Here is a 25356-nt window from a genome sequence, read left to right as displayed (position 1 = left end):
TCAGTTGTGTCTGTTTGCAACCCCATAAACTGTAGTCCAGGCTCCTCTCTCTATGTACTATCAAATTGTGTGCTTGAAGGGTTTATGATTTTGTAAGGTTTTCTCGTTTACATTCTAGATCATATGCTCTGTGTATGTTTTTGTATTTTTTGCTTAACAGTATATTATATGTGCTTTCCAGATTATTAGTTTGCAACCAGTATTCCTGCCTGGAGAATCCCATAGATGGAGGATCCTGGTGGGCTATAGTCCACGGGGTCGCAAAGAGTCGGACGCGACTGAGCGACTTCATTCACTCACTCACTCATTTTTAATAGTTGTCTAGTATTCTATTATGTTGAGATACTGTAGTAGTTTACTTAATATTCCCAATATTTTGTTTATTTTTCTCTATTGTGAATAAAGTTTCAGGAAACTTAGTTGTGCATATAATTTTATTCACATTTTGGATTATTTTTTAGGCACGATCCCTGAAAGGAAAAGTTACTGTACCAAAAGTATAAATATTTTTAATGCCAAATTAATTTCTGGAATGGTTGTAATAATTTATAGTTCACTGACAGTACATGGATATTTTCCATCTTAAGACCTTCTTGCCAACATAAAATGTTTTTTAGTTTTATCTATTAGTCTCTGTAGCTAACTAAATTAAGATGCCACCCATCTTGAATTATATCTTAAAATTATTAAGTGCTGCTTCCAGTTTTTTGGATTAATAAAATGTTAGGTTATTAGGTTGAATTCAGCTTCCTACCCATTATTCTTCTTTCAAGCATGTTGAATTATTATTTTAAGAAATTTGATCTTTTTATTACTGTCCATGGCCAATTATACTTTGACTTAGAATAAAGTAGATTATTATTATATTTAAGAACCTCAAACTTGAAGGAACATAATGGATAAAAGGAGTAATTTCTGATGCTGTTAATTTAAACTGAAACAGATGTCACTTCACTGCTAACAAACCCACCTCCTGCCAAACTTAAAAAAAGCAAAAAAACCAGCCCCTCTCCTCCAACCCTCCTGCTGAACTAGATCTAAGGTAGTATCAAAACTAACCTATGTCACATCAAAATCATTAAAGATGGTATTTTGTAGTTAGCAAACATGAAGTATGTGGCTTTTTTTTGTCCATTTAATAAAAAAGGATGGTTTCATTAAAACTTTATCTGACAATATTGCTTTGGCTGGAGTAGAATAGATTTAAAAAGCAAAGCTTTGGCAGAAATAAAAGACATAGCAAAGAAAGTATTTGCTGTAAGTCAAATGGGCCTTAGAAAGCATCACTACGAACAAAGCTAGTGGAGGTGATGGAATTCCAGTTCAGCTATTTCAAATCCTGAAAGATGATGCTGTGAAAGGGCTGCACTCAATATACCAGCAAATTTGGAAAACTCAGCAGTGGCCACAGGACTGGAAAAGGTCAGTTTTCATTCCAATCCCAAAGAAAGGCAATGCCAAAGAATGCTCAAACTACCGCACTCATCTCACATGCTAGTAAAGTAATGCTCAAAATTCTCCAAGCCAGGCTTCAGCAATATGTGAACTGTGAACTTCCAGATGTTCAAGCTGGTTTTAGAAAAGGCAGAGGAACCAGAGATCAAATTGCCAACATCCGCTGGATCATGGCAAAGGAAGAGAGTTCTAGAAAAACATCTCTTTCTGCTTTCTTGACTATGCCAAAGCCTTTGACTGTGTGGATCACAACAAACTGTGGAAAATTCTGAGAGATGGGAATGCCAGACCACCTGACCTGCCTCTTGAGAAACCTATATGCAGGTCAGGACGCAACAGTTAGAACTGGACATGGAACAACAGACTACTTCCAAATAGGAAAAGGAGTACGTCAAGGCTGTATATTGTCACCCTACTTATTTAACTTATATGCAGAGTACATCATGAGAAACGCTGGGCTGGAAGAAGCACAAGTTGGAATCAAGATTGTCAGGAGAAATATCAATAACCTCAGATGTGCAGATGACACCACCCTTATGGCAGAAAGTGAAGAGGAACTAAAAAGCCTCTTGAAAGTGAAAGAGGAGAGTGAAAAAGTTGGCTTGAAGCTCAACATTCAGAAAACTAAGATCATGGCATCTGGTCCCATCACTTCATGGGAAATAGATGGGGAAACAGTGGAAACAGTGTCAAACTTTATTTTTGTGGGCTCCAAAATCACTGCAGATGGTGATTGCAGCCATGAAATTAAAAGACGCTTACTTACTCCTTGGAAGGAAAGTTATGACCAACCTAGATAGCATATTAAAAAGCAGAGACATTACTTTGCCAACAAAGGTCCTTCTAGTCAAGGTTATGGTTTTTCCTGTGGTCATGTATGGATGTGAGAGTTGGGCTGTGATGAAAGCTGAGCGCTGAAGAATTGATGCTTTTGAACTGTGGTGTTGGAGAAGACTCTTGAGAGTCCCTTGGACTGCAAGGAGATCCAACCAGTCCATTCTGAAGGAGATCAGCCCTGGGTGTTCTTTGGAAGGAATGATGCTAAAGCTGAAACTCCAGTACTTTGGCCACCTCATACAAAGAGTTGACTCATTGGAAAAGACTCTGATGCTGGGAGGGATTGGGGGCAGGAGGAGAAGGGGACGACAGAGGATGAGATGGCTGGATGGCATCACCGACTCGATGGATGCGAGTTTGAGTGAACTCCGGGAGTTGGTGATGGACAGGGAGGCCTGGTGTGCTGCAGTTCATGGGGTTGCAGAGTCAGACACGACTGAGTGACCGAACTGAACTGGTACCAAATAAGACATTCCCTACTCTAGTAATCAAGTTGTTTGCTAGGAGAAAGCATGCTCTATAAGTAGGACTCCACGAAAAGAGTCTTTTCAACTATTCTGTTGAGAGCAATCTCATCAGTAGAGAAATTTGGATTACATCCTGGATTGTAGTGGTTTGAATAATGAATGGGAGGTGAGATAAAGAGATCAATGTGGAAGACTTTTTCAAGACGCTGGATGAGGAAGGAAAAGAGATGGATGCCATCAGACGTTGAGGGAGAGGAAAATAGGAGTTCAGATTCTCAGGCTGAATAGACTTAGGCAATTTTGTAAGCTTCGTGTAAGGAGCCCCAAAAGAGGGAGAAATGAGTAGATTGCAGAGGAGGCTGAAGGAGATGCACCGTATCAAATGATTAGCTTGCCTCCATTGAGAAAGATGATAAAGTTACTGAAGTGAAGTGAAGTCGCTCAGTTGTTTCCGACTCTTTGCGACCCCATGGACTGTAGCCTACCAGGTTCCACCGTCCATTGGATTTTCCAGGCAAGAACATTGGAGTGGGTTGCCATTTCCTTCTCCAGGAGAGCTTCCCAACCCAGGGATTGAACCCGGGTCTCCCGCATTGTAGGCAGAGACTTTACCATCTGAGCCACCAGGGAAGAGGTAAATCTAAACATGAAAGGGAGAGAAGGCAAAGCAGTTTTTTATTTCATTGGTCTTTTTCTCTTTGGTTGGAGTTAAGGAACTATGGTTATCTGCAAAAAGAAAAAAAGTGCATTGTGAGGATAAGGCTGAGCATACAGAGGAGCAGTTGTGAAGTATGGAAAAGGAAGCTGATTATGAATGATTTAAGATTGTTACTGCATTAATCTAACTGAAGTTAGATGTAATTTATGCTTTTTTTTTTTCCTAATGTAGCTCCAGGCAGTGGAAATTGAAGTAAAGAATGTAAACATTTCTATTGGATTGACAAAAGACCCTCTAGAGGTGCAGAAGATAAAGGGTTCTTTTTGAGTATGGTTAAATGATTGACTGTGTATTTCTGGCAGGTAAAGAGAAAGTAGAGTCATAGGGAGCAGATTTAGAATGGAAAGCAAGGAGGAATAGTACGGAGGAGTGGGTTACAACCAGACACAAGGAAACAAATTTAATAAAAGTGGAAGAAATGAAATGATTGATGGTTTAGTGGTAAGAGGAGAAATTTACAGTTCCGAATTTCAGGATATAATTATAAGTGTTGATGTTGGTTGCTGATTTAAATAGAAGTGACTTTCCTCAGATTAGATAAGGTCAGTTAATAGTTAGATTTTGGTGCTGAAGATTGAATTATTTGGGATAAAAACAGGAGTTGTTGTAGAAAGGAAAAACTGTGACATAAATGTCTGTGTCCTTAGAGAGTGTGAAGTTGTGCAGAAAAGAACATAGCAGACTTGAGACTGCTATCCTTAAAAAGCCTTGTTTGCTGTGTTGGTTTTTGGTTGGTGTCTGAGAACTTGTACTTTGGAAGTGTTCCCAGTATGCCCAGAATTGATAAGAATGGCTCACTGTGCCTAAACTGTTTGTACAAATAATGTGGTTTATACTGAACGTCTGCTTTCCTTCTGGAAAGTTTGTACATGTGTCTGGAATTTTGGTACATGCTAAGTCGAGGGGGCCTATGTGACTAGTCCCTGGTAAAAGCTTTGATACTGACTCTCTAATGAGCTTTCCTGGTAGACAACATTATATATATGTTGTGAAAACTAGTTCCTGGAGGAACTAAGCACATCCTTTATTCTTCATTGAGAAGAGATTCTTGCAGGCTTGTTTCTGGTTTCCTCTAGACTTCACCCCATATCCCTCTTCCCTTTGCTGATTTTGCTTTGTACCTTTCTGCTGTAGTAAATCTAGCTCTGAGTACAATATGTTGAGTCCCTTGAGTCTTTCTAGTGAATCATCAAACCGGAGGATGATCTTGGGGATCCTCAACACAGAGGGAGTGACCTGGAATACTGAAAATGATGGTTGGGGCTTGGAACAATGTGAGAATCATGGGCATCAGAAGAGAGAACAGTGGAGTGGAAGTTTGCAGTGAGGAGTTAATAAAATGTAAACCACTTTTCTGGCTTGGAAGTTAATTTATTTAGCAAATATTTATTGAATATTTATCAGGCATTGGGCCAGACATTTAGAATATAAAGAGAGTTAAGATATCATGCCTACCTATAACCATCTCACTGATTATCAAGATAGGGAATTAGGCTTATGAAATTATTATAGTGAGACATGATAATTTGCTATGCAAGAGAGAATATAGTCAAGTATTATGAGAACATGGAAGATGGAGTCTGGAAGATGGACTCCAGAGAATGAGCTGTAGTTGAGAATTTCTAAGGAGAGATTGTCATTTCATAGGAGAAAATATACCTATTTAAGGTATCCAAGTAGCAGATCAATAATTAGAGGTTCCAAAGTTAAATATTAAAAGAAGTTTGGAAAGGGTAGGATCTATCATGAAGAGAGGTTCTGAATTGGATGAAGATGAGAGTGCAGAGTAGCAGATTAGAGTCGCTTACTCTAAGTTTTGGCTGTAGATTAGGAATGAGGTGACAATGATATGAAAGTAGGTGAGGTATGAGTAAAAGAATCCTATTTCAAGATTCCATTTAAACTTAGGTGTAAAGTTTCAGTGCCTTTACAGAACTTCACCAGATATAAGAACTTCCTTGGAAGAAAAGTTATGACCAACCTAGATAGCATATTGAAGAGCAGAGACATTGCCAACAAAGGTCCGTCTAGTCAAGGCTATGGTTTTTCCAGTGGTCGTGTATGGATTCGAGAGTTGGACTGTGAAGAAAGCTGAGTGCTGAAGAATTGATGCTCTTGAACTGTGGTGTTGGAGAAGACTCTTGAGAGTCCCTTGGACTGCAAGGAGATCCAACCAGTCCATTCTGAAGGAGATCAGCCCTGGGTGTTCTTTGGAAGGAATGATGCTAAAGCTGAAACTCCAATACTTTGGCCACCTCATACGAAGAGTTGACTCATTGGAAAAGACTCTGATGCTGGGAGGGATTGGGGGCAGGAGGAAAAGGGGACAACAGAGGATGAGATGGCTGGATGGCATCACCGACTCAATGGACGTGAGTTGAGTGAACTCCGGGAGTTGGTGATGGACAGGGAGGCCTGGCATGCTGTGATTCATGGGGTCACAGAGAGTCGGACACGACTGAGCGACTGAACTGAACTGAACTGAAGAACTTTCAAAATTACCTCACTTTATATAAAAGTAAGAATTGGAGGAATTTCCTGGCAGTCCAGTGGTTAGAATTCTGCACTTTCACTGCCACGGGCCCAGGTTCAATACTGGTCAGAGAACTAAAATCCACCCCATCCCCCACCCCCACACACATGCAAAAGCTAAAAATTGGCCTCATAAATGCTTTCTTCCTTAAAAAAATTTTAAGCTATGCAAGACTTCCTTTGTAGGATTTTGTGATCATGAAATGTTACATAGAACGTCCTGAATAGTTTGATTTGAATGAATTCTCTTTTTCTCCAAGTTCTAGTAGATCGTAAACTTGTAGTATATAAGAGTAAAATAGGCTAAGTTTGATGTGTTTTATCTTTTTGCCATTCTTTGAAAACAGTTTAAATCTTTTATCACTTCTAAAGCAATGATTATTTTAACAGTGATTCAGGACAAAATCTTTCAGGTAATAGGAATAGATGTAGATGTAGCTCAACTCAGTTCAGTCGCTTAGTCGTGTCCGACTCTGTGACCTCATGGACTGCAACACACCAGGCTTTCCTGTCTATCACCAACTCCCAGAGCTTACTCAAACTCATGTCCATTGAGTCAGTGATGCTATCCAGCCATCTCATCCCTTGTTGTCCCCTTCTCCTCCTGCCTTCAGTCTTTCCCAGCAACAGAGTCTCTTCCAGTGAGTCAGTTCTTCGCATCAGGTGGCCAAAGTATTGGAGTTTCAGCTTCAAAATCAGTCCTTCCAATGAATATTCAGGACTGATTTCCTTTAGGATGGACTGGTTGGATCTCCTTGCAGTCCAAGGGACTCTCAAGAGTCTTCTTCAACACCACAGTTCAAAGGCATTAATTCTTCGATGCTCAGCTTTCTTTATAGTCCAACTCTCACATCCACAGATGACTGCTGGAAAAACCATAGCTTTGACTAGACGGACCTTTGTTGGCAAAGTAACATCTCTGCTTTTTAATATGCTGTCTAGGTTGGTCACAGCTTTTCTTCCAGGGAGCAAGTGTCTTAATTTCATGGTTGCAGTTACCATCTGCAGTGATTTTGGAGCCCCCCAAAATCAAGTCTGTCACGGTTTCCATTGTTTCTCCATCTGTTTGCCATGATCTTAGTCTTCTGAAAGTTGAGTTTTAAGGCAACTTTTTCACTCTCCTCTTTCACTTTCATCAAGAGGCTCTTTAGTGCTTCTTCACTTTCACCAATAAGGGTGGTGTCATCTGAATATCTGAGGTTATTGATATTTCTCCCGGCAGTCTTGATTCCAGCTTGTGCTTTATCCAGCCCAGCATTTCACATGATGTACTCTGCATAAAAGTTAAATAAGCCGGGTGACAATATACAACCTTGATGTACTCCTTTCCCAATTTGGAACCAGTCTGTTGTTCCATGTCCAGTTCTTACTGTTGCTTCTTGACCTGCATACAGATTTCTCAGGAGGCAGGTCAGGTGGTCTGGTATTCCCATCTCTTTCAGAATTTTCCACAGTTTGTTGTGATCCACACAGTCAAAGGCTTTGGCATAGTCAGTAAAGCAGAAACAGATGTTTTTCTGAAACTCTCTTGTTTTTTTGATGATCCAGCGGATGTTGGCAATTTGATATCTGATTCGTCTGCCTTTTCGAAATCCAGCTTGAACATCTGGGAGTTCACAGTTCACGTACTGTTGAAGCCTGGCTTGGAGGATTTTGAGCATTACGTTGCTGCCGTGTGAGATGAGTACAATTGTGCAGTAGTTTGAACATTCTTTGGCATTGCCATTCTTTGGGATTGGAATGAAAACTGACCTTTTCCAGTCCTGTGGCCAGTGCTGCGTTTTCCAATTTTGCTGGAATATTGAGTGCAGCACTTTAACAATATCATTTTTAAGGATTTGAAATAGCTCAACTGGAATTCCATCACCACCTAGATGTAGCACATGTCTACATTTTCTTTCAAACATCTAATGGACTGATAGGTAGTAAGTATTGAATAGTAAGTAAGACAGTTTTTGGTAACACTTTGTCAGTCTTCATTTTCTTCTTTGTTTCTTTTCTCTTTCCTTGTTTCCAACTTTTCCTTGCATTTTTCCTTTTATTGCTTATGGCTACGAAGGACACTTGTTAAAACCCACAGCTAACTGCCTGTCTCCAACAGCAACATTCAAAGCTAGGGAGAAAGTCATCTATTAAAGTAATATGTTTTGAAGTTAGTTTTAAAGATGTTAATGGTAGCTTAAATTAAAGCAACCATTTTCTTTTATTTATATACTGCTGGTTATTCACCCTCTTTTCTAAAGTAAAGAAAGACTCACTTCTGGTAGAACAGCTGATAGCATTTGTTGTGAATAATTCCAGCTTTCAGATGAAAATTAGAATTTTTGGAAAACTTATGTCTGTCACTGTGAGCTTGACAACTTCCCCAAACTTTTGCTGAGATAGGTAGTTATAGTGTGATGATTCTAGTATCACACAATGACGTGTATCAACATTTGGAAATCTGCATCACTCAATCTACCAGTGTTTTCCAAGGTACAAATATATGAACTTATAGAATCAGGTATGGGTAAAAAAAAAAAAAAGCTAGTAAAAAAAAGATATACAGTGGATTTTAATTTAACAAAGTATTAAAAGTTCATTGATAAAATTTTTTTCCGCCTTGCAAAAAATTCTTAATAAGCTACCACTTATCAAGTGTTATAATAGCAAAGAATATACAGAATTTTTCAACTACGTATCTGGTGAAACTCAATGTTCTTTATAAACGTTAACCAAAAGAGCATGGGGGATTACCTGGTGGCTCCAGTGGTAAAGAATCCGTCTGCCAATGCAGGAGACATGAGTTCCATCTCTGAGTAGGGAAGATACCCTGCAGTAGGAAATAGCAACCCACTTCGGTGTTCTTGTCTGGAAAATTTCTGTGGACAGAAGAGCCTGGTGGGCTGCAGTCCATGGGGTTGCAAAGAGTCAGACATGACTGAGCACTCATGCACGCAAAAGAGTGTGTTACTACTGACTGAATGCAGAAAGAGATGTAAAAATTCAGCTGTCTCCCATTGTTGGACATTAAAGAGATATGTGAAGATCTCACTAAAGTTTTTTGCTTTGAAAAATATTTGTCATAAAAACATTTTTATTAGCATACAGTGGACTCATTTATGAAAAAATATTTTAAATGTTTTAGGGGTTTCCGTTCTAATGTATAATCCAAAATAGTGATAAATATAAATCGCATAAACTTAAGTTCAGTGAAGTCCTCAAGGGTTTAAGAGAGCAAAGAGGTCCTGACACCAAATGTTTAAATATAGCAGACTACAAATGGAAAGGGTGCCTGGTTATCATGGCTCGATCTGCCTGTAATCGCGAAGTACTTGATTCAAATGTAAATATCTTTTTAAGACTTTTAAAAGGAAAGCAAATTGCTGTTGGGATTCACTCCTGTGGGCTGGGGAGACTCCAAGCTCTTCAACGGCAGTATCTTTTTGATACTCTTTATAGGTATTCTTGTTCAGAAGGTGGGAAACCACAAGTGAGGCAAAATGGAAAAATTATTGGCACGAAGTTAAAGGCTGGTGGCAGAGCTAAGCAGTCCCATCTATTGTGAACACGTCATTCTTTTGGGGGCGAGATGAAGAAAGAAGGGTTGCTATTTGTTCTTAAGACACATCAAAAGTATGAAGAGGGGAGTGCCTAAGGAAAGTCCTTAGTTCTTACTCAGAAGAATAACTACTAGCCTGACTTAAAAGGAACCTTGACTTACAGGAACAGCAGGGCAGTTAGTTGGTAGTGCTTCCTGGGTAAAGCATCAACACCCAGCCACTCAGCCCTATTGTAGGGAGTATCCAGTCTTGGGAAAGAAAGGAAATAGATGTTTATACTCATGCTGGACTGCTGCCTCCAACATAGCATATTACCTGGCAAACTATTGGTATTTGATAAAATAATCTGTTTTAAATATTTAAGTATATTAAATATTAATGGCTGAAGATGGTAGGGGAAGACACTTACCTTTAGGAGACTTGGAGGTATCTGGTTGTTGCTTTTCTAAAAAAATTTCAAAACCAGTTGGAAGGAGATGGTTAATTGCAATAATAAACATGATTGAAATGAAACCTGTTAATTGAAGGAGAAAGTCATCAGACAAAAGGAGATGACACAAGAGATGGAAATGTATAATTTAGAAGCCAATACTCAGTAAATGGCTGGATGGCATCACTGACTAGATGGACGTGAGTCTGAGTGAACTCTGGGAGTTGGTGATGGACAGGGAGGCCTGGCATGCTGCAGTTCATGGGGTCGCAAAGAGTTGGACACGACTGAGCGACTGAACTGAACTCAGTAAATATTTGTTGATTATATCTCCTCTAAGAGAAATAGATGAAAAGGAAGTCCATTATCTAGAGACCTCAGAACTATCAGCAAGCACTGTATACCTTTTCCTCATGCTAGGACCTTTGCAGTTGGGGGTGAATTATCTATAGGGGCAATCTCAGGTAGAACCACATTGTTCTGAGGCCCCCATATTAAAAAATAGGTTTAACTCAGAGTCTTAGAAAGAGAATATCACCAATACCAGAGTTATATTAAATAGTAATGGTTTATGTTTAGTGTGAAGAGAACTTTGTCTTGGACCTAGGTAATTGTTTGTAGTTTTTTCATAAATAGTATCCATTGTTTATAAAGACATATTGATGTTATTTCAATGCTACTATTAAATAATTTTTGAAAGTACTTTAAGATGATGACAGGATAGTCTCTGATGCCACCATCTAGATGTTGTGGAGAAGTCTAGGTCATGATGCAAATGACAGCCTGACCCACGGAAGTGCTGTGATTAACTTGCACACTATTTTAAAGGTGGGAAATTTTGCATAGAGGTCTGGTTTTCTAGCTCCTCCTAGAAGAAGAAAGTCATACAGACTGTCAAAGTTAGGCCTGCATTCTAGTGTGACAGTAGTCAGCTGGATCTGACTCATTACATTCACGCAATACCTGGCCAGTCTCCAACACCCCTTACTGCCTTAACACAGAATACCTACTTAATTTCTCTCTGTGGCTTCACTGATGGTTGAGTCAGAAACCCTGGCCAGCTCTTTCATACAGAATATCCCAGGGGATCCCTCTTATCAGTGCCAGCTATTTAAGATGCAGTCTTGTGTATTCAAGACTGGCTGCTAAGACAGTGAATTTTAAGCATTTTCTTCACAAGAGAAAAAAAATATGTGTGAGATGAATGGATATGAACTAGTGAACTTACTATGGTAATCATTTCACAGTGTATGCATGTATCAAATCATTTGGTTGTATATCTTAAACTAATACAGTTTTATATGCCAAGTAAATCTCAATAAAACTGGAAAAAAGATTTGGCTCCAAAATCCAGTAAAAAAATTATCATATATAAACATCTCAATTTTATTTCCAGGGTGCAATCTGCTGTTACCAATGTGTCTATGAGTGTTTTTTTTCTTTCCTGCTAACTTATGCAAAGAAATAGTCAAGTGCCCAGTCAGTCTTCATGATCTGTGCAAACATTTAAAAGCTTAAAGATGTTAAAATGTACTACCTTGGTTTCATTTCTTTGGATATAATGTATAGCAAATGTCTTAGTATTTGAAAGTTAAAGTAGCCATGTTGTTCCAAATATTTTTAACATTCTCTAGGTGTAATAGCAGTGTAGATATGCTGGTCTTAGAAAATGTTATTTGCATTCTTAGACAAGTCACTATTTTGTTGAGTATTAACAAAATACTCTTAACCTAAAGAGTAATTAATAGCAGAGATTTTAGCTTTCGGTTACTTAATTGGAAGAATCTTAGTAATTTTGACAAAATTGGACAATTGTGTTGTTTTCTGTTTCACTAATATTTGGCTCACAAAGATAACTCCAAGAAAAATGATGTCTATATATATTCTTAACCTCTTGTATAAAAGTTTTGATTCAGCTGCAGAATTGCTTTTTGCATTTCGTAAATTGCTAATTATAATGTCTTAAGCTTCCATTGTTATTCTGTGTATAAAGTTATAAAGTTGTGCTCTTATTTACTTGACCTTTTATTAAGTTAAATGGTCTGTTTTTTTGCAACAGTGACATATAATAATATATTTTTCTTTTTTTAAAAAAAATAGATTTGGACTGAGCAACAAATTTGAATCAGAATTCCCCTCTTCATTAACTGGAAAAGTGAGTGTCAATTATTTAGACATTATTTAAATACCTCAAAAATAGTCTTTTCCTAACAAATTAGAAAAAAATTTATGTTAGACATGTTTATTGACATTAATGTTTCAGTATTGTTATTTCTTAAAATTTTTCTTTAGGTAGCTCCTGAAGAATTTAAAGCCAGCATCAACAGAGTTAACAGTTGTCTTAAGAAGAATCTTCCTGTTAATGTACGTTGGCTACTTTGTGGCTGCCTTTGTTGCTGCTGCACTTTAGGTTGCAGTATGTGGCCAGTTATTTGCCTCAGTAAAAGAGTAAGTTGAATTATATATTTTAATTTAAATTTAGAAGTAGACAAGCGAGATCTTGCACTATCTAGTTTTTATTTTTTGTATTGAATGAGTCACTATTCTGAATAATATACAAAAATAATTTGATCCAGTAGAGAAGTGATTGACCATATACTGTTATATTCAGTAGTCATCTAAAAATAACATGTAATTTTTATGATGTAAGACATTACGTTAGAATGGAGTACAGCCTTATCTATATATCCATTGATGGTGGTAATTGAAAATTTGTATTAAGGTCTGCCACTTATCTCTGTGACCACCTCGAATTTGTTTTCCTAACCTCTTTAAACTCTGGTTGACATATCTGTAGAATGGCAGTATTTACCTCCCTACTGAATAGGACTGTTGTAAGGATGAAATAGTGTTTGTAAACGTTTTAGCTGAATAGTTCAAAGTAATAAATATTGATTAATAGCATTATTACTGATCTATAAGATAGTACCTCAGAAAAAAATGGTAACAATGTTTGTTAAAATTGTGGAAAATTTGATTTTCTCTTTTTATTTAAAGAGTTTTTGTTGTTGTTATTTTACAAGTTTCCTGTGATGAAATAGTAATCTTATAATCTGAAAAAAATGGTCTGATGGTGGTAGTGGTTTGGTTGCTAAGTTGTGTCCAACTCTTGCGACCCCATGGACTGTAACCCTCCAGGCTCCTCTGTCTGTGGGATTTTTCCAGGCAAGAATACTGGAGTAGGTAGCCATTCTTTCTCCAGGGAATCTTCCTGACCTAGGAATCAAACCCAGGTCTCCTGCAGTGCAGATGGATTCTTTACTGACTGAGCCACCAGGGAAGGCAAACAAATGATCCAAAGACTAATAATTTTGACTGCTTATAATAAAAAATTTCCAAGATATGGGTAGAGGTATGGCAAATTAGTACAGATTGAATGTTACATTTTTTTGTTATAAAGCTTTAAAAATTATGGTAATTATATGTATAAAAATGAAATACATTGGAAGAGAATGAATAGTTTTGTGTGGCTACATTTCATTTTGTCATCAAATAATCATAAGAAATATAGAAAAGCAAATTTTATTTGTCCTTTTTTGTCTTACAAAATAAGATGTGTATTTTACTGGAAAAGGTTTTTAACTAGTGCATTTTGTTGATAGGAAGTAGATACTGCCTTGTAATAGAATTGCTATTGTAATATTTAATTTTTTATATTCGAAGAATATTTCTTTTTTCCCCCAAATAGTACTCACCAGATCATCTTCCTACCATAGATTAAAAGAAAAAAATCTGATTTTTCCTGCATCCACAGTTGAATTTGTAGTTCTTGTAGTTAGATCCCCTCACTCCCTCCTACTCTTTGGACATTTCCAGTGCTTATGTGACTGCTGTAACTTCCTTACTTGGTTGGTTGCTATTATTTAACCCAAGGAATTAAAGAGTATTATTACTATAGAAACCTTTGAAACAGTTATTTTTATTTTTTTTTTAATGAATAAATAAGATATTGTAATGTGTGCACAGTGTAGGATTTAGAAAACAAAAAGAAACTTCCTACCCTTTTCCATGCATTCTTAGTAACAAGATCATATTTTGGATGCTTTCATTGAATTCTTTCTTATTTGAGACATAAGGTAGATTGACTTTTTTAGGTTATTTCAATCTATAGTTTCAGAAAGTATATTTCATTCAACTTGTATTATTACCTCTGAAGTCTTTCTTGTATATATGTTTATGATTTAATTTTATATAGACTCTGCTGTCCAGTTGGCATAAACAAATAATGATTACTGGTTAAAAAACTGTTTCCCTGTCATGGGTATAAGCTGTTACATAATTGGAGAGAGGGACCCTTCTTGCATATATGAAGGGTGTTGCTCCTGCTGCTAAGTCCCTTCAGTCGTGTCCGACTCTTATGTTAGAGGCCCTGAAAAAAGGGATGTTTTGTCAGATGGGGGTGGGATTTAAAGCAGGGACTTTTAACCTTTTATTTATCATTTGCCCTTTTTGTCTTACAAAATAAGACAAAGTAAGCTATAAAGTATTATAAATAAGACCACATGGTATTAAACTTAAGATGGACCCATAGCAATCAATAGAACAGAACCGATATGTAGGAATGTGAGAAGCATTCTCTTGTTTGGATGTATTACAATTTGTTTATCCATTTGCCAATTGAAGGACATCCTTTGTGAGATATTTAACTTGCAAATATATTTTTCCAGTCTGTAATTGTTTTTTCATTCTCTTAATGTCTTTGGTAGAGCAAAAATTTTTTATTTTGATTAAGTCCAGTATATTAATTTTTAAAAAATTGTGTGTTTGTCATCATATCTAAGAATTCTTTGCCTAAATTAGGGTCACATTTTTCTCCTATGATCTTTTCTGTATTTGATGACCCATTTTGAATCCATATTTGTATGGGTGTGAGATACAGGTCAAAATTCATTTTTTACATATGACTTCAAGTTTTCCAGGATGATTTGTTGAAAAAAGTATCCTTTTCCTATAAATTGCCTTTGTATATTGTCAAAAGTCAGTCAACCATATTTATGTGGATCTATTTCTGGACTCTGTTCTATTGATTTTTATGTGCCTATCTTGATTTTAATACCATGTGGTCTCATTTGTAGTAGTTCATAGCTTTGTAGTATATGTATTTGCTATAGTACTATTTGTTGTTTAGTTGCTAAGTCATGTCTGATTCTTGCACCCCCATGGACTGTAGCACGTCAGGCTCCTTTGTCCATGGGATTTCCCAGGCAAGAATACTGGAGTGGATTGCTATTTCCCTCTATCTTCCCAACCCAGGGATTGAACCCGAGTTTCCTGTACTCTCAGGCAGATCTTTTACCTTGTAGCCACCAGGGAAGCCCCGCTATAGTACTGTACTACTACCATAAAATTATAAAGTATTATAAAAGCATGTGTGTGTGTGTAGTTTAGCGCCTTATAGCTTTACAGAAAGTGTTGAAATCAGGTAGGACAAGTCTTCTAAACTTCATTCTTCTGTTTCAAGATTGTTTTGGCTATTCTCTTTTCATTTTCCACACAGATTTTAGAATCAGCTTGTCTTATCTTTTAAAAGTTACAGTTTTGATTGGTTTGAAATTATAAATCAATTTGGAAAAAATTGACATCTTTAACAAGTCTTCAAAACCATGAATGTGTTATATACCTCTTCATTTATTTAGATCTTTGATTTCTTTTTCATTAGTATTTTCTAATTTTTTTGTGTAGAATACAGATCATGCACATATTTTATTAGCTTTATGTGTTTCTTTGTTTTTCATGTTATTAATGGTATTTTTAAAATTTTGATTTCCAGTTGTTCATTGCCAGTACATAAAAAATGCAGTTGAGTTTTGTATATTGGCATTGTGTTCTATATGACCTTACTATATTTCACGAATATTTTTATAGATTCTATGGGATTTTCTACATAGATAACCATGTTGTTTTATTTGTTGTTTTCTAATCTGTATGCCTTTTATTTCTTTTTCTCTTTTTTTCATTGGGTAGAATTCCCAGTAAAATGTTGAGTAGGAGTGATGTAAGTGGACTCCTTTAAGGCCTGATTTTTTTCTATTTTTCTGTTTTTAATTTCATTGTTTTTTTTTGCTCTTATTTTTACTACTTCTTCTCCTTGCTTTGGATGCACTGACTAGAATCTCCAGAAAATCTTTGACTGAAGTAGTGAGAACAGGGACTTCCCTGGTGGCACAGTGGATAGGAATCTGCCTGCCAGTGCAGGGGCACAGGTTCAATCCCTGGTCTGGGAAGATTCTACATGCCATGGAGCAGCTAAGCTCGTGTGCCACAACTACTGAGCCTATGCCCTAGAGCCCACATGCTGCAGCTACTGAGCTCACATGCTGCAACTACGGAAGCTCCCATGCCTAGAGCCTGTGCTCTTCAACAAGAGAATCCTCTGCAATGAGAAGCCCGCTCACCACAACAAAGAGTAGCCCCCACTTGGCGCAACTAGAGAAAGTCCCCGTGAAGCAACAAAGATCCCGCAGAGCCAAACAATTTTAAAAAAAGAAAAAAAAGTAATGAGAATAGATGTCCTTGTCTTACTCCTGATATTAGGGGGAATGTATTCACATTTTTATCATTCCATATCATATTATGGGGTTTTGTAGATGTTCTTTGTCATATGAGGAAGTTTTATTCTACTGCTTTGTGGGGAGTTTACATCAGGAATAGATGTTGGATTTTGTCAGATACCTTTTCTGCTTCTTTAGAGTGGTTATATAGTTTTTTATTTTTAGTTTAGAAATATGTGGAATTGATTGAATTTTTAGACTTCAAGTTTGTTTAGAAGTCCTCTGTCTGTTCATGAGGGATATCTTTCTGTAGTCTTTTTTCATAATATCTGACTTTGGCATTAGGGTAGTGATAGCTCACAAAATGAGTTGTGAAATGTTCTCTCCTTTTCAGTTTTCTGAAAGAGTTTGTGCAGAATATGCATTCTTTCTTTCTTAAGTTTTAGGAAAATTCACCAGTGAAGCCATCTGGACCTGTAATTTTCTTTGTTGGAATTATTTAAACTACAAATTCAGTTTATTTAATATATATGAAACTTTTCAGGTTACCTACTTTATCTTCATTGAGCCTCATAGTTTCTGTTTTTCAAGGGATTTGTCTGTTTTATTTAAGTAGTTGAATTTTCATACAGTTCATAATATTCATTATTCTTTCACTACTTGTAAAATCTCTAGTAATACAACCGCTTAATTCCTAAAATTGTTAATTTATTCCTTGTTCTCTCTTTTTCCTGACCAATCTGGCTAGTGGTTTATTAGTTTTGTTAATTTCAGAGATCAACTTTTGATTTTATTGTTTATATCAAGTTAATGTTTAATATCTCATAGGTTCCACTCCAACTTTTATTCTTTCTTCTTCTTACTCTGTTTTGGTATTTTTTTTTAAAGTTCGAATCAAAGGTCATTGATATGATATTTTGATATTTAATGTTAAAAATTTTCTTCCTGAGTACTGCTTTAGCTATATTGCTCAAATTTGGTATGTTGTGTTTTAATTTTCATTCAATTTCTTTTACTTTCATATTTCTCTTTTGGTTTTTTTTGTACAACCAATGCATTATTTATAAGTATTTTATTTGGCTTCCAGATATTTGGGGGACTTTTATAGATATCTTTCTGTTGCCAATTTTTAATTTCATTGTGATTAGATAATACTTTGTATGTTTTGAATCCTTTTAAATTTTTTAAGATTTATTTTATTACCCAGAATATGAACTTTGTAGGTAAATGATCCTTGGGCACTTGAAAATAATGTGTTTTCATCTTCCTTTGGGTGGTATGGTGTGTTTTAATTGAATTACATTAAGTTGGTTAATAATGTCAGATCTTCTATAGTCTTACTGAATTTCTGTCTAGTACTATTAGTTATCAAGACAGGGATATTAAACTCTGTGACTGTAATTATGTAACTGTAGATTTGTCTATTTATTCTTAGCATTTTTAAAATTTATTTTGACATTGTAATTAGGTACATAAGTTTCAGATTTTTGTGTCTACTCCGTGAATTGACCTCTATCATTATGACATTGACCTTTATTTTTTCTCCAAAATACACCTTTTTCTAGTTTTAATATTGTCATTCCATCTTTTTTTTGATTAATGTTAGCATGGCATATCTTTTTCCTTCTTTTACTTTTAACTTAGTTGTGCCATTATTTAAAATTTGTTTCTTATAGGCACTGTTAAGTCTTGATTTTTGTTTTCAGTTTTTATTCAGTCTGACACTCTCTGTCTTTTAATTAGAAATTTTGCACCATATACATTTATTGTAATTATCAATTTGGCTAAATTTAAGTCTTTCATTTTACTATTTGTTTTCTTTTCTCCTAATCAATTCTTGGTTTTCATTTTCAGCCTTCTTAAATTTTTAAAATAATAGTTTATCAAAGTGAAATTCACATAACAAAAATTAACCATTATAAAGTGAACAGTTTAGAGACTGTTCTAATGGTCTAATGGTTAAGACTTTGTACTTCCAGTAATTCCCTGGTGTCCAGTGGTTAGGGCTTCATGCTTCCACTGCAGGGAAATGGGTTCAATTCCTGATCAGGGAACTAAGATCCCACATGCCTTGTAGTGTGGCTCCCCACCACTGTCCACAGACTGTGTGTGTTCTATCTCTATGGATTTATTTATTCTGGTTATTTCGTAAGTGAAATCATACAGTATATGACCCTTTGTATCTGGCTTCTTTCACTTGGTGTAATGTTTTTAAGGTTCCTCTGTGTTGTAATAGATCTCAAGTCTTCATTCTTTTTATGATTGAACAATATTCCTTTATATACACCATGCATACCATGCTGTGCTTAGTCGCTCAGTTGTGTCCGACTCTTTGCAACCCCATGGACTGTAGCCTGCCAGGCTCCTCTGTCCATGGGGATTCTCCAGGCAAGAATACTGGAGTGGGTTGCCATGCCCTCCTCCAGGGTATTTTCCCAACCCAGGGATCAAACCCAAGTCTCCTGCATTGCAGGCAGATTCTTTACCAGCTGAGCTACCAGGGAAGGAAGCCCATGTACACACTATCATAATTTGTTTATCCGTTCATCCATTGATGGACATTCAGATTTTTTCTGCCCAATAGTGCTACTATAATGGACATGGTTGTATATGTATTTGTTTGATACTTTTTTCCAGTTCTTTTGGGTATATACCTAGGAGGGTGCTTAACTTTTTGAGTATCCATAGCAGTATTTGATCTAGGGCTAAACACTGGTAAGGCAAGATCTTTCTGGTTATTCTACTCAGTAGCTTGTTAATTGTGGTGTTCTCTATTCTGGCTAATGGAAAGAGGCTTTGTGCTGTATCTTTGTCAGATCTTTGTGCTGGATCTTTGGACATTCTTACCTCTCATCCTTTCTAGTAGTTCTTTGCTCTACCTTTGGTAGTTCCCTTACCAGCATGTACTGCTCAGCAGTCACCTTAATATTCAGTGTGGACTGTCTGCATGCAGATCTTTGGAGTTCTTTGAAACACTTTCCTCTTTGGTACTCTGTTCTGTGGCTTCAAGTTGCCTTGGTTTCTCAATTCTCTTGTCTCCTTAACTCAGAGTTGCCAGGCTTTGTCTAGGCTGTCCTTCCATTTACTGTGGCCTGGAAGCTCTCTGACATCAATAGTCTTGCTTTTTGGGTTTCTGTTGTTTTGTTTGTTTTGGTAGTCTCAGGCCAGAGGGTAAATCTGGTGACTATTGCTGCATCTTTGCTGAAAATGAAAGTCTGAATATCCTAAAAGCATTTTTGACAAATCCGTACTGTGCTTGGGATTGAAAGATTTATATTAATGCTATATTGAAAGAGCATGTAGTCTGTTTGGAGAACTGGCTAGGTGAGCGCAGAAATAGTTCAAGTTTATAAGTACTTGTTATGCTTTTTCCATGAAGTAGCTCTAATAACGGAGAAGGCAATGGCACCCCACTCCAGCACTCTTGCCTGGAAAATCCCATGGACGGAGGAGCCTGGTGGGCCGCAGTCCATGGGGTCGCTAAGAGTCGGACACTACTAAGAATCGGACACTACTGAGCGACTTCACTTTGACTTTTCACTTTCATGCATTGGAGAAGGAAATGGCAACCCACTCCAGTGTTCTTGCCTGGAGACTCCCAGGGACGGGAGCCTGGGGGGCTGCCGTCTATGGGGTCACACAGAGTCGGACACGACTGAAGCGACTTAGCAGCAGCAGCAGCAGCTCTAATAACAAAAGACAATAAATGTATGTCCTAGAAATATGAAGTAGCCACCTGCAATAACAAAATATTTTTGAAGTCTTGTGTTATATCTCAGACACGCATTTGAATTTTACATTCTATTATATAATATTTATTTGTTTTAATAGAAAATGTTTAAAATGACTTACTGAATAACATTGGAACGCTTAGAGTATGAACATATCTGTCTTATGAAATTGCTGATTTTAGCTGCCATTAGTTTAAGCTGTTGGAGAAGGAAATGGCAACCCTCTCCAGTATTCTTGCCTGGAGAATCCGGATGGAGGAGCCTGGGGGACTACAGTCCATGGGTCCTCAAAGAGTCAGACACAACTGAAGGACTAAGCACTTTAAGCTGTCAATACACCATTCTCTGGAAGTTACTTTTTCATTAATTCAATTAATTATTTCTAAAGCCACACTGTGGGCTTGGTATTGCTTCAAATGATGTTTAGAGGTTATATGTTTACTCTTGTGGATTTAAAAAATAGACAAAAAGGCAATTAGGTAATTACAAATAGTGATAAATGCTTGGAAGACAATAAAGGAAACCTCAGCCTTTTGGTAGTTCTTAGTGTGAGTCTGAGGAGCTTACAAGCAGGTACAATGCTTCAGCTTCATTAAATAGATTTTATGACATTTACTTTGCAAAAGCTTATTTTTGTTAATACTTTTGTTTATACTTTGCTTCTTGATTGTGCCTTAATTGTAGTATTATAGTTTTGAAAATTGATATCTAAGTAAGTGAACTCTTTATGACTTTTTTGGTTTTAGCCTGGCTCATTTATTGAGGAAAAAATTTCATAATTTAACTGTACATTGTTACAGTGTTTTTTGTTTTCCATCCTAAAGTAACTATTAGTTTCAGTCTTTTGAGATTTTGCATATATATATATGATGAACATATATAATATCCCAACTTTAGTGATTTTATGGACTTTGTTTATATGTATGCTCAGCCATTGTCCTTTCTGATTGAAGAACTCTAAGTTTTAGAATGTTTATATACTGACTTCTTAATCTTGTGAGTTTTGTACCTTTTTTTTTTTTAGTGCTTTAATCTCTTACCTATAAGGAATAAAATTGCATGGCTTTCTAAAAGTGTTCTCAATATGAATTTGTTGTACATAGTGTATATTTCCATTCTCTTTGTACTCTTCTGTATTTAGACCTATATCAGGGAATCATTTCTTTAGGAATAGGGAAGTAGGCTGCAACATGTGGTAGCTGGGACCTGGACTTTGATGCTGGAAAGAACTGGTTTGGAAAGTGGCACTTACTCAGAACATTAATCAGTTCACACTCTCTAAACCTCAGTTTTTACCTCTCTAAGATGAGGTTAGCCTCTTCCTTGCAGTATTGTTTTTTTTTTTTTTTTTACCCCAGGTGGGACACGAAGCAGTATTGTTTTAAAAATAAGAGCAAGTTGCTTAGTTAATGGCTGTTGCTATTAAAATCACAGTGCCTCTCATCTGTTTTGTGTTCAATAAATGTTTACTGAATGAATGTACCTTTTGGCTTTTGAAATTCTTGAGTAGTAAGATCATAACATTTCAGAAGACATAGTCCTCACTATTCAAAACAAAATTCCTAAGAAAATGAAAGCGTTTGTCTTCTAGAGTAAATAACAGACATTTTTTTCTGCAGGGATAGTGTGATAAAGTATAAAAGATAGTAAATCACTGTGTGAAGCTGAGCAACTTTGAGTCACTTAAAACCTCTCTGAGCCTGAAGTTTCACCACCTTACCCCCTACTTTATTTTTCTTTTAATCTCGGGAGAGGAAAGGCTGACTGATCTCTCTAGGTACTCTCCAGTCCTGAAAATCTATAATCCTTTGAAAACTGAGCTGTGTAAGTCAACAAAAACATCCTTATTTTCAAGCTCTAAGTAAAGAAGTTCTCAATATTGATTTTTATTTCCAATCTAAAGATTGACATTTTAGTATTTTCTTTACTTTTAAATTTTTTAAAACATTTATTTTTTTAATGAAGGATAATTGCTTTACAGAATTTTGTTGTTTTCTGTCTTTAGTTTTTGGTCCTAGTTTTTCTTTTACTTTTTTGGCTTCTCTGAGGGTTTTTTTTTGTTGTTTTCTTTTTTAGATTTTGCTATTTAGTTTTGAAACTTAGATGAGATACAAGTCTTTTTTTTAATCAAACTTTATTTCTTTTACTTTAAGTTGTAATGTGCTTAGATTTACTTCTAAATGTCTTTTCTCTCAACTTCAGATTTAGTTATTCAATAATAGTGAGTTACTTTGGTTGGGGTATATAGTAGGAGTAGAAAATCCAAATGGGAGAAGTCAGGAGTCGAGGGTTTTAAGTGAGAATGCAGCCTTGTAGGATTTAAAGAAATTCAAGAAAAAGTGAGCCTGGGAGAATCATAACCAGAAAGCTGCAAATATTTGTGTGTGTGAGGAACTTGGAGTGTACTTACTCAGTTATAACACCAAGATTAAAAGATACCTAGAACTTTTAGAACTCTAATTTATTCTGTTTTGGATTTGAGCAATTATATTCACTTACTCTGAATCATAAGATGAGAATTGCGGTGAACATTTAGATGAAGAATTAGAAAGATGCTTCTAACATGTTGCAGATAATGAAAGCAAAACAAAAGCATCATAACAAAATTTTAGAGAAGGAGGGGATCTTGAAAAGTTTCTGGTAAACGAGATGGTGAACTAAATGTATTCTTATGACATTATTATAGACTGAAGGTTTAGGAAAATCAGTGCTAACCTTTTTTTAAAAAGAATGCTATCCAATTGCTTTATTTCTATAAATACAACATAATTATTAGGGTATTCATGTGTTCAAAATAAGTATGCACCTGTGACACCATCATTATAAACGATGCCATAAACCTAACCATCCTCTAGTAATTCACTCCTTTCCTCCCTCTTTTTTTGTATGTATAGGTGTGATGAGAACATTTAACATAAGATCTACCCCATGCATTCTTTTCCCCCCAGCTTTATTGCCCCAGTGGCTCTGCTGTAAAGAATCCGCCTGCAACACACGAGCCATAGGAGACGTGGGTTTGATCCCTGGGTTGGGAAGATCCCCTGAAGGAGGGCGTGGCAACCCACTCACTCCAGTATTCTTGCCTGGAGAATCCCATAGACAGAGGAGCCTGGTGGGCTACAATTCATAGGGTTGCAAGGAGTCAGACACAGTTGAAACGGCTTAGCACACATTCACATGCACACACAATTGACACATAACACTATGTAAGTTTAAGGTATACATTGATACAATATTTTGATACACATATATATTGCAAAACCCATATGTTCTCTTTGAATCTTTACAATACCTATGTGGTAAATATTGTGGTAACATCTAATAACTAATTATTGAATGTTCACTGTACACCAGGGATTGAGTTAATCAGTTTACTTGTACTGTGTCATTCAGTCTTCCCCAAATTCCAAGAGTAGACATTCATATTATTCTTATTATAAGGACGAGAAAACTGAAGCTCAGATCAAACTGAGATCCCACTGTCTACAAAGTTAGGCCATAGTTAGAACCCTAGGCTTAAAGCTCCAGATCTCATACTTTTTTTTTCACTCTTTGATAAGGATACAAAATCAGTTATTTTTTTATGCTTTATTATAGTTCAGTTTTAATCGGGAAGCCAGGGCTATTTTAGAGGTTTTAAAGGAACTTAAAAGATCATTATTTCACATGACAGGAAATTCAGGTCCATAGAGTGTTGTATAATAATTTACCTAAGTTTATCCAGTTGATTTATAAATGGTAATAATGTTCAAGCATTTAATATCAGCTTTTGCAATACTTCCAGTTGTTTGGCAGATTTAACTTTCCTGTTATTTTTTTCCCTAATAATTAAACAAATTTGTATTTCTTGAAAATACAAACTCACAGTAAAGGAAGGAGGCCATAAAAGAAATAAAGATGCAAGAAAACAGTATATTTTAATCAGATTTTATACTAAATTCCAGTTGGACAAATGAGAGTTGATACATTGCTTTTGCTTCTGTTTTACTTTTATAAAAACAAAAAATCAGTATCCCTATATTTGAAAAATTATCAGGTTCTCGCTCCCTAATAAATAAGTACATACTATTTCTGATAAAGTTTTTATTGTTTCTAATATTATACCCTTCCTTAAAACTTGTATATTCACTCTTAGATTGAGAATGTCATGTAGTGAATGCATTGTAGGAGGGACAGGAACTCTCACTGAAGGTAAAATTGGGTTTTCTGATTCTAATGCTAGGTATTCTGTTTGCAGTTTTTTTGCCTTAATTCCTCCTGTATTATCATGATACAGAAATAGGTTTAACCTCTTTCAAATCTTACTTCAGTTGCTGTGGGAAAGGGATCTCATGTAAAAATTTTATGACCAGAAGAATATATTTATTGCTGTTTCATTTTAAAAAATATTTTAGGATTGAAACTTGGAAAACTTTCTTACATAAACTAAATTACTACCATTAGTGTGAATGGCACTGATTGTTTTTAGTTGGAGGGAGACCTTGATGCTGGAAAAGATTGAAGGCAAAAGGAGAAGGGGGCAACAGAGATGAGATGGTTAGATAGCATTACCAACTCAGGGGACATGAATTGGAGCAAACTCTGGGAGATAGTAGAGGACAGAGGAGCTTGGCATGCTGTAGTCCATGGGGTCACAAAGAGTTGGACATGACTTACCAACTGAACAACAACAACTAAAATAACTTGTTAAGGCTTCCCTGATAGCTCAGTGGTAAAGAATCTGCCTGCCAATGCAGGAGATGTGCGTTCAATCCGTAGGTTGGGAAGATCCCCTGGAGAAGGAAATGGCAACCCACTCCAGTATTCTTGCCTGGGAAATCCCATGGACAGAAGAGCCAGATGGGCTACAGTTCATGGGGTTGCAAAAGAGCCGGACACAATTCAGCGACCAAACAATAAAAACCTGTTACTAATTTCTCATTATAAAGGAGGATAATGCAAAAAAGCAAACTTTGAATCTTAAATGTGCAGAGATGGCACTGGGACTTTAAAGATGTGCTGCTGCTGCTGCTGCTAAATCACTTCAGTCGTGTCCGACTCTGTGTGACCCCATAGACTGCAGCCCACCAGGCTCCCCGTCCCTGGGATTCTCTAGGCAAGAACACTGGAGTGGGTTGCCATTTCCTTCTCCAGTGCATGAAAGTGAAAAGTGA

The 25356-nt window shown here is 36.4% G+C and overlaps 1 protein-coding gene across 1 annotated transcript in view; it reads left to right on the top strand.

Annotated features, from left to right (window-relative positions):
- CHIC2 (cysteine rich hydrophobic domain 2) overlaps positions 1 to 25356 on the top strand; it is a 59254-nt gene that overhangs the window by 19824 nt on the left and 14074 nt on the right. Inside the window, exons 2-3 of the mRNA XM_061420152.1 lie at positions 12082 to 12136; positions 12274 to 12429. Coding sequence (XP_061276136.1) covers positions 12082 to 12136; positions 12274 to 12429 — 211 coding nt within the window. The remainder of the gene's footprint in view (positions 1 to 12081; positions 12137 to 12273; positions 12430 to 25356) is intronic.

Source organism: Bos javanicus, chromosome 6, assembly GCF_032452875.1.
Source record: "Bos javanicus breed banteng chromosome 6, ARS-OSU_banteng_1.0, whole genome shotgun sequence".
NCBI classification, from domain to species: Eukaryota; Metazoa; Chordata; class Mammalia; order Artiodactyla; family Bovidae; genus Bos; species Bos javanicus.
This window is presented reverse-complemented; position numbering and strand designations above follow the sequence as displayed.